At 35.7% G+C, this 13845-nt stretch overlaps 1 protein-coding gene across 2 annotated transcripts; it reads right to left on the bottom strand.

The window, feature by feature from the left end:
* Window positions 1-3068: 3068 nt before the first annotated feature.
* LOC128102293 (olfactory receptor 4C6-like) lies at window positions 3069-6091 on the bottom strand. Of its 2 annotated transcripts, XM_052725908.1 has the most exons (2): window positions 6083-6091; window positions 3069-4217 (listed from the first exon to the last, which is right to left on the bottom strand). In XM_052725908.1, exons 1-2 carry the CDS (start codon window positions 6089-6091, stop codon window positions 3306-3308), a joined length of 921 nt encoding a protein of 306 aa, XP_052581868.1. In that variant the 3' UTR covers window positions 3069-3305. The 2 variants fall into 2 exon arrangements, with proteins under 2 accessions (XP_052581868.1, XP_052581869.1); XM_052725909.1 differs by lacking the exon at window positions 6083-6091 and having other exon boundaries at window positions 3069-4234.
* Between the last annotated feature and the right edge of the window lie 7754 nt (window positions 6092-13845).

Genomic DNA, 13845 nt, shown 5'->3' with positions numbered 1-13845 from the left:
TCTATCCATATGTCTATCTAGATATACATACATACACACATATATGCATATATTACATATAGTGTTATATATGTATATATTCATACACATATTACATATAATGTTAAATATTAATATAATATGATGTGAATCCTTAGACTCTATCAAATCACTGTGGGGCTATTTGTTCTTACCTCTCCTTCTTCTATATTGCTATCACTTTTTCCCTCCCCAGTTGGCAATTCCTTTCTGTTGCTCAGTTTCTCCAATCCTATTATCTGTATCCATTCCTCTCCCCACCTCACCCACATGGTCCCTTTATACTTTCCTCATTTTGTGGTTACTCAGTGTTGTATACTCATATCAGAGGATTTGGAACCAGGAACTACAAGATGGAGGAATATGTGTGGTGTTTATCTTTCTGGGTCTGAGTTAAGTCATTCAATATAATCTCTTCTAGGTCCATCTATTTACCTGCAAATTTCTCAAGTGTCTTTCTAATCACTTTTTTTCTATACCTCTTACACGAGTTACTTTATAACTGAATAGTATTCCACTGTGCATATGTACCACATTTTTATTATCCATTCACCTGTTGAAGGATATTTAAGCTGTTTCCACCTCCAGCTATTGTGAATAGGGTGGCAATGAGTATAGCTGAGCAAGTGTCTATGGAGTAAGATGTCAAGTCGTTTGGGAATATGCCAAGGAGATGTATTGCTGGGTCACATTTTATTTTAAAGATTTTTAAATTTTATTTTATTTTGTTTTTGAAAGTTTTAGATCAAAATTTGTTTCAGAAGTTAGAGTATTAAAAATAAGGAACATATTCCTATTGGTAAATAGTATGGTTGGTGAATTAACTAATTTTTATTAATTCACTAGATCTAAGGATCACACAGGATAAGACATTTTTGAAAACTAATAGATCATTCATAATTTCAGTATGAATAGTCAGAAATGTTCTTATCTATGTAATTGTGTCTAGGGCCCTGAGAGTATACAGCAGGTGATAAGTGGTGTTCATATGACAACCCACCAAATAAATAATTCTTTGATGGGAAGCCTCACCTGGCAAGGCCGTTATTGACTATAAATGACCAGTTGCTCCATTTCTGCATTTCTCTCATGTGCCACTTTGTTTCTTCCCTAAGAACTGCATTCCTTCCTTAAGAACAACTATGATATCCCTGCATTTATCATAAATTTCCATGTAATGTGTACATGTAATCTTATGATTACATCTCAATCTTATGGGCACACATAATTGTGTATGATCAAAAAATGGTTTCTCATGTAACTGTATAATTTTGATGAATAGAAATATACTAAAATATACATCATAACTAGGTCTATTGTTCCATGGGGACTGTAGACACTTAGAAGTTTTGTTCTCCATCCTTAGCCACTGACAAGCTTAATCAGCCAAGCATAGTGTCCTTGTGGAACTTTCACAGAATGGAATTGCAGGTGCCTGGTCTTGTTGGACAAAAACCCTTCAAAAGAATTATAGCAAACTAGAAATGATAGAAAGTGTCTGGCCTTGTCATATCTTAGTCCTTCAAGAGAACAATTTAGCACCTATGATGCCCTAAGCTTCCTCAACTGGCACCTCCCCACTCTGATTCAAAAAACAATTAACACTTTGTATTTATTTCTACATCAATTTTTAATGCATGATTTTAGGCTTAGTAGCTGTTTATATTATTAATCACATAAAATAGTAAACATATTCTTTGCCTCTTCCTTAGATCTCTCATTGGTTCAATTTCTTCCTTTTATAACCCTTGTAACTATCCCTTTAAGACATAGCCAAAACTTTTTACAACCTACAGCTGCTGTCAGTCACTAATTAAGATGACCAAGTCTTTGCTACATGTGACTTTTACTGTATCTTCAAAAAATGCCTGTGTTCCTGAGATATGACCTTGTAACCTTTTTGATTACTAACACATTGCTAATGAATGCATGTATATATGCTAGGGGTTTTATAATGGCAGGAAGACAGGGGAATAAGAATGTAGAATGTAGAAGCAACAAAGAACAGGAGAATAAAAAGCATATAGAATGAAGAGCATTGGCCCGTGTATGTGAAGTTATTATAGAAATCTTTCACTTTTCTCTTGCTCCTAAAATCATTTCTTAGAGGACCCCACGTACGGGCTGAGGGCTGGTACATCAATCTCTACATAATGGCAAATGGATATGATGTGCCTGATTCTGGTAGTATACAAGTTGTTTCTTTAAAAAGTGGCATAACTAGATGTGAATTGTGATATTGTGACATCCTCCATATCAGAATAGTACTCTATTAAACAGATTTTTTCCAAAGGTACACCTGGAAGCATTCACATTAGAAGGATTTCAACTCCCAAAGAGCTTTATGTACCCATCTTCTCTACCTTGTTCTTCAGGTTTATTTACAAATGTTTAATCTGGTAAGTTTGATTTTTATTTATATCCTTTAAAATATTTATTGAGTACATATTAGGTTACTAGGTAATGTTAATAATCAGAGTGATGTTAGCGTGAAAGGACAAATAAAATTTCTGCTATGACAAGAATTACAGTTAGAAGACAATATAAAAAAAAGTGTGTGTGTGTGTGTGTGTGTGTGTGTGTGTGTGTGTGTGTGTGAAAGATTTTAGAGTGACTGTCTCTGCTTAACCTAAAACTCATCAATTTGGCTAGGCTACCTGGCCAGCAAGTTGCAGGAATCTGCATGGCCTCTCTTTACCCCAACAGCTCTGGGAATAAAAGAACAAAAACTTTGCCCAGGTATTTGCTGGCATTCTGTGGAAAAATCAGGTCCGTATGCTTTCATGGCTAGCACATTATTTCCCAGCCTCTCAGAAATATTTCTAAATTATAAATCATGATCATAAATTCTCAGACTAAATGTGCCTATAGGAGTAAAGACTAAATGAAGACAATGACCAGATAAAGTTAAGTATTATTTTTCTCTTGGTTTCAAATAGGAATATATCTTGAAAAACACACACAATTAGTCAAACAAATTTTTGGAATATATTTGTCCAGCTAACATAAAAGAAACTACTCTAAACTTGGAGGAGCTCACATTGTTAAAATGTAGTTTTTAAATGTATAACTAGAGACAGCTGGGGAAGATGCAGTACAAACTATGTTTGTGTCTAGAACTAGACTCTGACATGCATAGGTTGTCCACTGTGGTATCTTGGACAGGTTCATAAACTTAAGGGATATCTCTTACTACTATATTCCAAGTGGAATCACAGTACTCTGAAAGATAGATCTCCCCCGGTTTGTAGGAAGTATTTGCTACTTACCATATCAGGTTATACCACTTAAGGCACCCTTTTCTTCCACAACTTTCTCAGTTCATTTTTCACCTCTACATTCCTCAAGGTATAGATCAAAGGATTTAACATTGGCTCAACAACGATAGCAGACACAGCCATTGCCTTGTCTATGGGGTAAGTGACCACAGGCCTCATGTACAAGAAGATGCAAGGTACAAAAAACAGCACAACCACTGTGAAGTGAGAACTACATGTAGAGAGGGCTTTGCGCCTTCCTTCAGAGCTGCAAGACTTCAGAGAGCACAGGATGACCACATATGAAGTCATGAGAATAAGGAAAATGGTCATACACATTACCCCACTGTTAAGAATGACTAAGAGACCCAGGATATGGGTGTCCATGCAGGCCAGTTGCAACAATGGAAACAAGTCACACATAAAATGGTCAATGACATTGGGGCCACAGAATGGTATTTGATACATAAAGAGAAGCTGAATGGTTGCATGCATGGATCCTCCTACACAAGCGCTACCCACCATCCAGGAGCATACTCGAGGAGTCATGATAGTCATGTAATGTAGGGGCTTACAGATGGCTATGTAGCGGTCATAGGCCATGATAATGAGAAGGATGATCCCTGCACCACCGAAGAAATGGTCTGCAAAGAGCTGCGTCATGCAGCCTTCAAAGGAGATGGTTGTTCTCTCAGAAAGGCCATCTACAATCAACTTGGGAGTAGTAACAGATGAATAGGTGACATCTATGAGAGACAGAGAAGTGAGGAAGGAATACATGGGTGACCTCAGACTGTGGCTTCTAGTTATAGTTATTACAATGAGTACATTGCCCAACACTGTGGCCATGTACATGATTAGAAACAAAGCAGAGAACAGTTTTTTTAGCTCTGGAGTCTTTGTAATTCCCAAAAGAATAAATTCAGTCACATTGATTGGATTCTCCATTTGCTGGTGAAGGCATGGAACACTGAACTGGGAGATCTGAAAAAAAAAGTTTGTTTTTATTTTTTGTAACTTTCTTTTTTTATTTAATTCTGCCATACAATATATTTTGGTTACATTTCCCTTTGCCCATTTCCTCGCAGATCCTACCTTCCCTTTACACATCTAACTTCATCCTCTCTTCTCCTGTCTTCCCCTTGCTTCCCCTCCTCTTCTTTCCTCTCTTTCCTTCTCCTCTCCTTTTCTCTTTTTTCTCCTCTCCCGTCTCTGCCCTCCAACTCTTAAAAACAAAATACAAAAATAAAAATTAAATGTAAAAATCCCATGTTTTGGTTTGGACTTTTTGTCTTGTAAGAATGTTATTTTTAATGAGTAATCCTTAGACACACTGGACATTATCCCCCTGTGAATGCCATCAACTAGAACTGTGGAAACCAGATAATGCCAATATAATTTGACAGGTTTTTCATTTCTACTGATCCCATTACACAAAATCTTTCACAGATACTTTTTTTTTTGCTTTCTGTTCTGGTGGTATATTTGGACAACTTAGGAAACTTGCTTCGTCATTTTAGTTTGCACATATTTCTAGAAATATTATATGATTAATACCCTTGGGAAAACCTTGATCATTGGTGGGTAAGAGGAAAGATGTAAGTAATAATCAATTTAGTATAATAGTTGCTTAATCTTTTGTCTATATCTCACACTCTTTAATGTCTATTTTCTTACACATACACACACACACACACACACACACACACACACACACTCACACACACATGTATGTAGAATATCTTCATGCAATTTCTCTTTTTACCACCTTGAACATAGGATGCTGACTTTCATTTATCAGTGAATACATAGAAACACTTGGAAAGAATTGTAAATTTTTAATATAACTTTATATAATTTATTAAAATTTCCTCTGAATGATTACAGAAACTTAAAAGCTCCTGGATCCTCACGTTTATAGAAATAAAGCTATGCTATATTAATGGAAAGCAAAATGTCATGGATTAATACAACATTAAGGTATTCATGATGTCTGGTTTTTATTCTTATGAAGAGTATGAGAGAGACATGTGGCCATCATGGTGCATACCTATTATCCCAGTATGAGATTCCAGGTTTGAAGCACAGATTAAATATATAATGAACTATTGTCTCAAAAAAAATAAACAAACTAAAAGACCTTCATGAGTAAGAGCAGTAATTGTCTGATTGTCAGTTCCTGTAAATAAGTCTTAGTGGATTCATAAAACTAGGTTAACTCCTTGTGGTGGATACATGATTGTGCTTATAACACTAGCCATTAAATATTACATGCTTCAATTCCACGAAGAATTCTGTCTTACCTTGTAGTGCTTTAGAGGACTATAAAGTATACAAAAAAAAATAAAATGTTTACAGATTGCTGTTCAATAATTCACTATGATTATTTTTCTAAGCTTCTCAAATAAGCCATGCCTCTGTTTATAAACTGTCCTAACAAGTTCATAACCTCCCCTTCTTTATTCCTCACTTCCTCACTGCTTCCTTCATCCTCATCCTCAGCATTCATTTTGTGATCCCTCACAGATTTCATATTTGCCAGAATTCAATTATTTTGATTTTATTTTTAAAATTTATATATATTTTTATCTTTGCATGAGTAGGGTTAAGGATGACAAATTTATTACTTTTGTCAATTTTCTATTGCTATAAAATACAAATAATAATTTAAATAATTTAATTCAATACATGAAATTAAATTGAATCACCAGGCACTAGCATGACTATTCAGTCTCCAGGCATGAAAGTACCATCACCAGAGCCTGACTGGTAGTTCTTTGGTATCCATCCTTAATACCCCACTTAACACCCTTCATCTTTACCATTTCAGTCTTACACATGTTATGTTCCAAAATCAGTAACTGAAACTTACCTTGGTGTCTCAATTCACCATTGAAACCTTGCCATCATATTCTTTTTACATATTAAATTTTGATTCTAATTACATTAATGAAAATTAAACTAAAATCAGTTGGTGGTTTAGGGCTCTCCATCCTGAGGCCACAATTGTGCCCACAAACAAAACAAAGTTGAATTAATTTAAAAGACAACTATAAATAATATCTCTGATTAATCAGATCAAATTTACTACTCACTTTTACTTTTATGACTACCTAAAATTTCAGTTTGTTGCCATTTCCATGACCTTGAAAAGCCATTTATTTATTGATCACACTAAATAAAACACAAGCATTTTGCGAGTAAAATGTCTAATCCCACACCAAGATGACCAAAGATTCAGGTCCAGAAAGATGGTCTCGTGTGGATTCCTCTAAAGAAGAACAAGGACTCAGAAGAGAATTAGACAAGCCAGTCATTCATGGGAACCTGTCTTGATAGAAATGTAGTTTCCAATGAGTTCAAAGAAAATTAAACACAGATGTTTGATGTGCCCATGGAGTTAAGTAAGAAATGGTTCTGTGGCATGGGAAGCGGATTAATTGTCCTCTGTATAAGAAAAACTCCTGGAAAGACAGCCAGCATGTTTTCACAAAATCATTCATATGACCATGCCTTCCATTTGGTGGTATTTTGAGTTTAGCTTGTAAACAGTCTCCAAATCACATTTTAAAATAACAATCATTAATATATTACCTGTAAAGTAATGGTAAGGGTAAAAGAACTTAGAGAGCACTTTTCAAATGGTACGTATTTTCAAGATGAGCATGCTTGCATCATTCAACATGTATCCCTTTGAGGCCTTGTCTCCACTGACTGAGTATCTAGCCATTTCAGCAGTAAATTCCAATCCACTGTTACAGTGATCAGGGTTTTCCCAGAGGCATGGGGTTACACTGAAACAAGGCCAACCTGAAACTTAAGAAGCAAAAGCAAAAACAACAACAAAAACTGAAAACAAAACAGCAAATGCATCATCAGAGGATCAAATTATTTATTGAATATGAAACAAAAGCCATGATCCATGTGCTTTCAAATAAAGGTAAATAGAGTAATAATTATTCCAGCCACAGCTCTAGTACTCTGAGCCAAATATTTCTCACGCATACCCTGGTACTCTGTTCATATTTATAGTTTATTATTGAAAGCATTTCACTCACTCCTAGCTTCCAGATAGTTATCATTATTAAAGTGTTTTTTTAATTTGTCATAGGCAAAACAACTAAGAATGTGATTATTTCTCAGTCTGTAACAGTTAATGTTCTAAAACACTCAGTGTGACAGTCAGTTGACTTCCTGCTGTCTTCTGATGAAGAAGTAGTCAGTACCACATCTGCCTATAAACCACCATGATCCCTGTCATGAGGACAATGGACTGAACCTCTGAAACTGTAAGCTGCCATCTCAATGAAATGTTTTCTTTGTAAGAGTTGCTGTGGTCATGGTGTCTCCTCACAGTAATAAAAATCCTAACAAAGACAATTACTTTTGTTTATATTGTGTGACTTATGCAATTTAACCAGGGCCATCTGTGTATTTGGTCATTGGATAGGGTTCATTGGATAGAGCCTAGGTCAAGTGATCAACGCAATGATTTTCCCTTGACCTGAAACTATCAGTACCTTGTATTCAGCACTGAAGAGTAGGGAGCCTTGGCTTATTCCTTTCTTCTCCATCCTTACCTGGCTGTCCATGGGCTCATACTTGTACTCTACATGTTCCTGTCAACAATCATTATCACTTGCTTGAGGTGGAATCTTCAAGAATTTAAAATTTTCATTTCTCAGACGGCTGAGTATTGACCACTTCCTCCAGTATTTTGAGGCCATTTATTTCTCTTCTTTTTATAACCATTTATTCACTTTACTAGTTCTTCATATTTTTACATTAAACTATTTAAATATTTTGGCTTTATTGTATATTAAAACATGTGATTGTAATTTTTATTTCCACTAAGATATTCATTTTTTGTGCATTTTTTCATTATAAGACAAGTTTTATCCTTTCATTCCCCTTTTAATGTTAATTTCTTCCTTCTTTTTCTTTTCTATAATTAACTTATTAATTGGTTTATTAATTACTTTGACACAAGAGTCTGATATATCCCACACTAATGTCAGACTTGTTATGCATGATCTTGGCTTGACCCTACTACCTCCAACTCTTGTTTGCTAGGTTTATAAAGGGGTTCCACCTTGTCCTTTGTGCTCTGCAAGGGCTCAGACCTAAGGCCTTATGACATGTCTTCAAAACACATCCCTTCTTTCGACTAAATTTTAATATATTTTTGTTCTAATTAAAAAAAGTACTGTAATCATTTTATTTTTTATGTCTTCATTCATAACTGTTTTTGCTTAATATTCTTATCACTGGGAACATTTGTAGTTGTTTCTATTTTCTTCATTGGTTGTAATCCCTGCTCTTTTACATCACTCCCCATGACATTGTCCACTTCCTTTCTGTTTTTCTCTCTTTTGGATTTTACTTTGGTTGCCATTTTTAGCTTTCCTTTTCTTCTATTTCCTTGTATTTACTATTTCTGCATCTAATCTAAATCAGATTTTCCTTTTATTGAAAATAGATTTTTTTTTCCTGATTATAGATTCCCCTCCCTCTACTCCTCCCATTACCTCCCTTCTTCCCCTCCAACCTGAATCCATCCCATTGCTATCTTTCATTAGAAAACAAACAGGCTTCTATGGAACAATAATAAAATAAATTCTAACATAACAAGATAAAACAAAAACTAACATGCTGTGGGATGTTCTGTATGTTAAATGTGTTTCTCTGATTGGTTAATAAATAAAACACTGATTGGTCAGTAGCCAGGCAGGAAGTATAGGTGGGACAAGGGGAGAGGAGAATTCTGGGAGGTGGAGGGCTGAGGCAGAGAGACACTGCCAGCCGCCACCGTGACAAGCAAGATATAAGGTACCAGTAAGCCACGAGCCACGTGGCAAAGTATAGACTAATAGAAATGGGTTAATTTAAGACAGAAGAACTAGATAACAAGAAGCCTGCCAGGGCCATATAGTTTATAAGTAATATATGTCTCTGTGTGTTTACTTGGTTGGGTCTGAGCAACTGCAGGACTGGTGGGTGAGAGAGATTTGTCCTGACCTTGGGCCAGGCAGGACTGGAGAAAACTTCAGCTACACTAACATACCAGAATAGGACAAAACAAATTGAAGGAAAAACAGGTCAAGAAGAGATACAAGAAACAGATATAGACACAAAGACCCAATCGATTACACTCAGGAATCTCATGAAATGCTATGCTGGAAGTCATTATATACACAGAAAAGACATATAAAGTAAAAATAGAGCAAAATTATATATATATATATATATATATATATATATATATATGTGTGTGTGTGTGTGTGTGTGTGTGTGTATATACATGAATAAATTTTAAACAATAAAAATAAAATAAAATTAGTGGGAGGAAGTCCTGACATGATATTATGAGACAAGGAACTGCCAAAGTCACTGCCAACCATCATTTTCTGTTAAGTATCTACTGCTGGAGAAGGGGAAGGGAGACTGAAGCAGGTGGTCTGCTTCAGAGTTGGGAATGAGACTAGGGGATTAGATTTGGAGGAGCTGAGGAAGAGATGAACATACCTGCTTCCCAGGCTGGAGTCATTAAGTACATTTGAACAAGTAAGATCCGACAATTTTTACACATTCTCTTCTTCCTGATAGAATCTTTTATTAAATTCTCTTACCATTATTTCTATTAATAAAATTATATTGGTTGAAATATATTTAAGGTATCAAAATACAATGTAATTTTTAAAATTCTGAATTTTTATACAAATAACATAATAAAAATAAAATTGGTTAAAGGACATATGTAGATGTAACCGCCTTATTAAATAAGAAACACAGAGCCAATGCAGAGATGAAAACCCAAGAAGTCAGAGTAATAGCTAAGCGCTAAAAACCTTACCCTTCACTGCTGCTGCTGTCCTCCTCAGCAAGTGTGCTACATTTTGTGTATCTGTCTTTATATATACTTTTTGTTCTGTCTTCTCATTGGTTGTAAACCCAACCACATGACCTCCTCGTCACTGCCCATCTATACAGACCTCCAGGTCTTCTATGGTTGATAATGAGATTAAAGGCATGTGTCTCCATGCTGGTGGCATCCTTGAACACACAGAGGTCTGTCTGTCATGTGATAGGGATTAAGGGCATGTGCTACCACTGTCAGACTTCTGTTATGGTTTGCTATTAACTCTGACCCTCAGGCAACTTTATTTTTTAACATATGAATAAAATCGCATTTTAGTACAAATAAAATATCACCATAGACATATTCCCAGGATCTGAAGAAATTTTCATAATTAAAAAAGATATACATTACAGTCAAGAGCCTTTGTTACTTGGTATACAAAGGACACTAATGTAGGTTTCTAAACCTGAATTGTAAAGGGAAGTCTGAAAGAAAAAGCAAATTTGAAAAACCACAATCTATGAAGACAATCTAACAATCTATTTGTTTTGCGAATGAATCCTGTTCATCCACAAGGATCTGCCATGCTAGTCATAGTGTTGTATATAGGCTACTTGAACTAATTGTATGTACATAACTAACATTTAGGATATATTTTTTTCCGTTATAGGCAGAATCATCAGTCTCCTTTAATCTATCCCATTCTTTCTGGAGGCTTATATTCCTTTCCTATTTGGACTTTAGGTAGTTATTCTAACATGCTTTGACTAATAGAATGTTGTAGTCAGGAGCAGAAATCTAGGCCTTGTGCATTAATGTGTGCAGTAAAGGAGTGGAAAGAAAAGGAAAGGGAATAAAAGAGAAAGGAAGAGAAGTTAATGGATGAAGTTAGGAAACAGGGAAAGAAGAGAGAAAAGAAAGGAGTATCTCAGGAAGCAAAGAAGGGAACCCAAGACAAAAGAAGAAGGAGAAGGAGAGGAAGAGAGCAGATTTGGCTGGAAAATTATTCTGAGTAACAACTAATCACCTGAAAAATGCAGTCCTTTGCACATATAAATTTAAGATTTCTATTCATATGCCTAAAAGATTCTCAAAGTACTAATACTAGTATCCACAATGGTTTTTTTTTTGGGGGGGGGTTATTTTGCAGATTGCTTCCTAGCAGGAATTGCTATAGGAGAAACTGACCTACAGTTTCTAACCATAGTCAGGATACTGAAGAACCAACAATTGTCAAGGTATCTATTCTTGCTGTGTGGCACTGACAAGACTTCATATAATGCAGGGACACCACTGGTGACATCAGTTTTTTATGGTGGGTCCAACCCATTATTGTGTGATATTTGGAATTAGCACTGTGACACTTTGTGTAGGGGTCCATGTGTACATGAACATAGGATAGGGTATAGACAGTGCTCATTCAGTTACAAATCCATAATGAAACTTCTATTTATTTAAAGTTTCCAGTACCATTTTTGTTAGATCCTTGGATAGAATATATATATTCCAATTTATAGTGAGACTTTTATTCTCATTCTCATTATTCACTTTTTAATCTATGTTTAAACGTCCTTTTCATGCCATGTATTTCAACCACACTCTTTCCACTTCCACACACCTCCCATATATCACCCACCCTCCCAACTTTATGCTTCTCACACCCAAAAGGAGAAAAAAAAAGGAAAAATCAAAACAGATAAATTACAAAGAATGAAATCAATAAAATAAGAAATACCACAACAAAACCAAAAACAAACCTAAAAAAGCACATACACAAAAAAATGCCCTGTGTGGACTAACAACTCCTACACATAGGATCCAACCTGAAGTTTCCTTGATATACCCAGTGACACTCCATTGAAGAAAACTGATGCTCCCCTTTCTAGCAGATATCCATTATAAATAGTTTCTTATTTAGAGTTGGGACCCCATGTCTACTTCCCTTTCTCGTTGCTAGGACCCTGTTTATCCTGAGTCTGTAGAGGTCTTATGTTTATTGCATAGTTTTCTTGGGTTCACATGTGTATAAATCCTGTTGTAACTGAAAGAAACTCTTTATTTGGAGTCATCTCTCACTTTCACCTCTTATAATCTTTCCACGTCCTCTTTCACATGGATCCCGGAGCCTTGAGGTGGGGCTTTGACAAAGATATCCTATTTAGGACTGAGTGTTCCAATGTCACTTACTCTGCATCTTGTCCAGCTGTTGGTCTTTGTTATTCCCATCTATTGCAAGAAGTAGCTTCTCTGACTAGTGTTGAGCCAAGCTCTGATTGACAGGTGTAGCAATATGTTATTAGGATTCACTTTCTTGCTTATGTTTTTAGCAATATAATAGTAGTAGGTTTCCCCATAGGCCCATGACCTATCCAGTCTCAGGCTTCTTGCTACTCTATGTACACTCCCAGAAGGATATTGGTTGTTTTCCATAGCCTGATGGTGAGACCCCTTTGCTGATACACAGCTTGCTTGTATTATTGAACACGGAGAAATAAATCTGATTCCCAACTAGAAATTTTGCCTCTCCTGATCATTGTTCATGGTGATGGAAGGTACTTTGCATCATCCTGGAGGAAAAAAGTAATCATCAATATCACTGAATTATAAATCCTGCCACCTAAAACAGAACCTGCCTGCAAGCTATACTGGTTTAATGGTGTTACAATGTTATGGGAACAACCAATCACTTTTTGATTGGATTTGAGGCCCACTCAATGAGATGGAACCCATACCATAATGAAATTCTGATTTCTCATTGGATAGAACTTTGGTTACAAGCTGTAGTTAGTGTGATTTGGGTTGTTCTGAGATTAACTTCAGCAAACTTAAGAAACTACCATAATTTGTCTCTTTGTGTAATTTCACCAAATTTGGCCCCATATATAAATATCATGCAATATTTACATTTTAAAGACTTATGGAGTATAGAAAGTAACACCAATTCATGAATGAAACTCTGAAATCTTCATAAAATAGCAGTAGATATTAAGAAACATTTCCATTATAATAATTCTCCTTTGGATGCTACCTGTCAATATTGATAACTGATCTGTCCTCAGATTTCAGAATCCATCATCCTAGGAGTAGAAGACCAATGTCTAGCTATTCTTGTAACTATAAGGTACTTTTCATGGATGAGAAACTGTCGTAAATGCCAGTCTAACAAACTATTCCATGAACACTAATTGAAAACATATTTTCTTATTTTGGGGGGGGGGGGCGATATTTTTTTATTTCCAAGTATTTTTTATTTATTCTTTGTGACTTTTACATCATGCATCTTGATTCCATTCATCTTCCCATCCCTTCATATCCACCCTCTGCCCTTGCAACCTCCCCCCCAATATAATAATATAAAATTTAAGAGAGAAAAAAATGAGAAAAAAGAAAAGAAAAAGAAAAATAATGTCCTGGAAGCTGTAATGTGACACAGTGAGTCATGTAGACAGTTTCTAAATAGTCTTATTAAATAAAAAAACATGGAGCCAGATATAGGGGTGAAAAAAAGCCACAACTAACCTCACCTCACCAACTCTACAGCTTCCAAAGATGAGATATTTTCTGTCTACCCACACCTCTATGTCTTGTTGTTCTGCCATTTGATTTACTCTCTCTGTCCAGCTACATCACTTACTCTTCTTGCCCAACTCTGTTGCTTCCTGTCTGTCTGTCTGTCTCTACAGACCTCCAGATCTCCATGGTTAACTAGTG

The sequence above is a fragment of the Peromyscus californicus genome, unplaced genomic scaffold (assembly GCF_007827085.1).
Source record: "Peromyscus californicus insignis strain IS unplaced genomic scaffold, ASM782708v3 Scaffold_7__1_contigs__length_154581171, whole genome shotgun sequence".
In the NCBI taxonomy this organism is placed as follows: Eukaryota; Metazoa; Chordata; class Mammalia; order Rodentia; family Cricetidae; genus Peromyscus; species Peromyscus californicus.
This window is presented reverse-complemented; position numbering and strand designations above follow the sequence as displayed.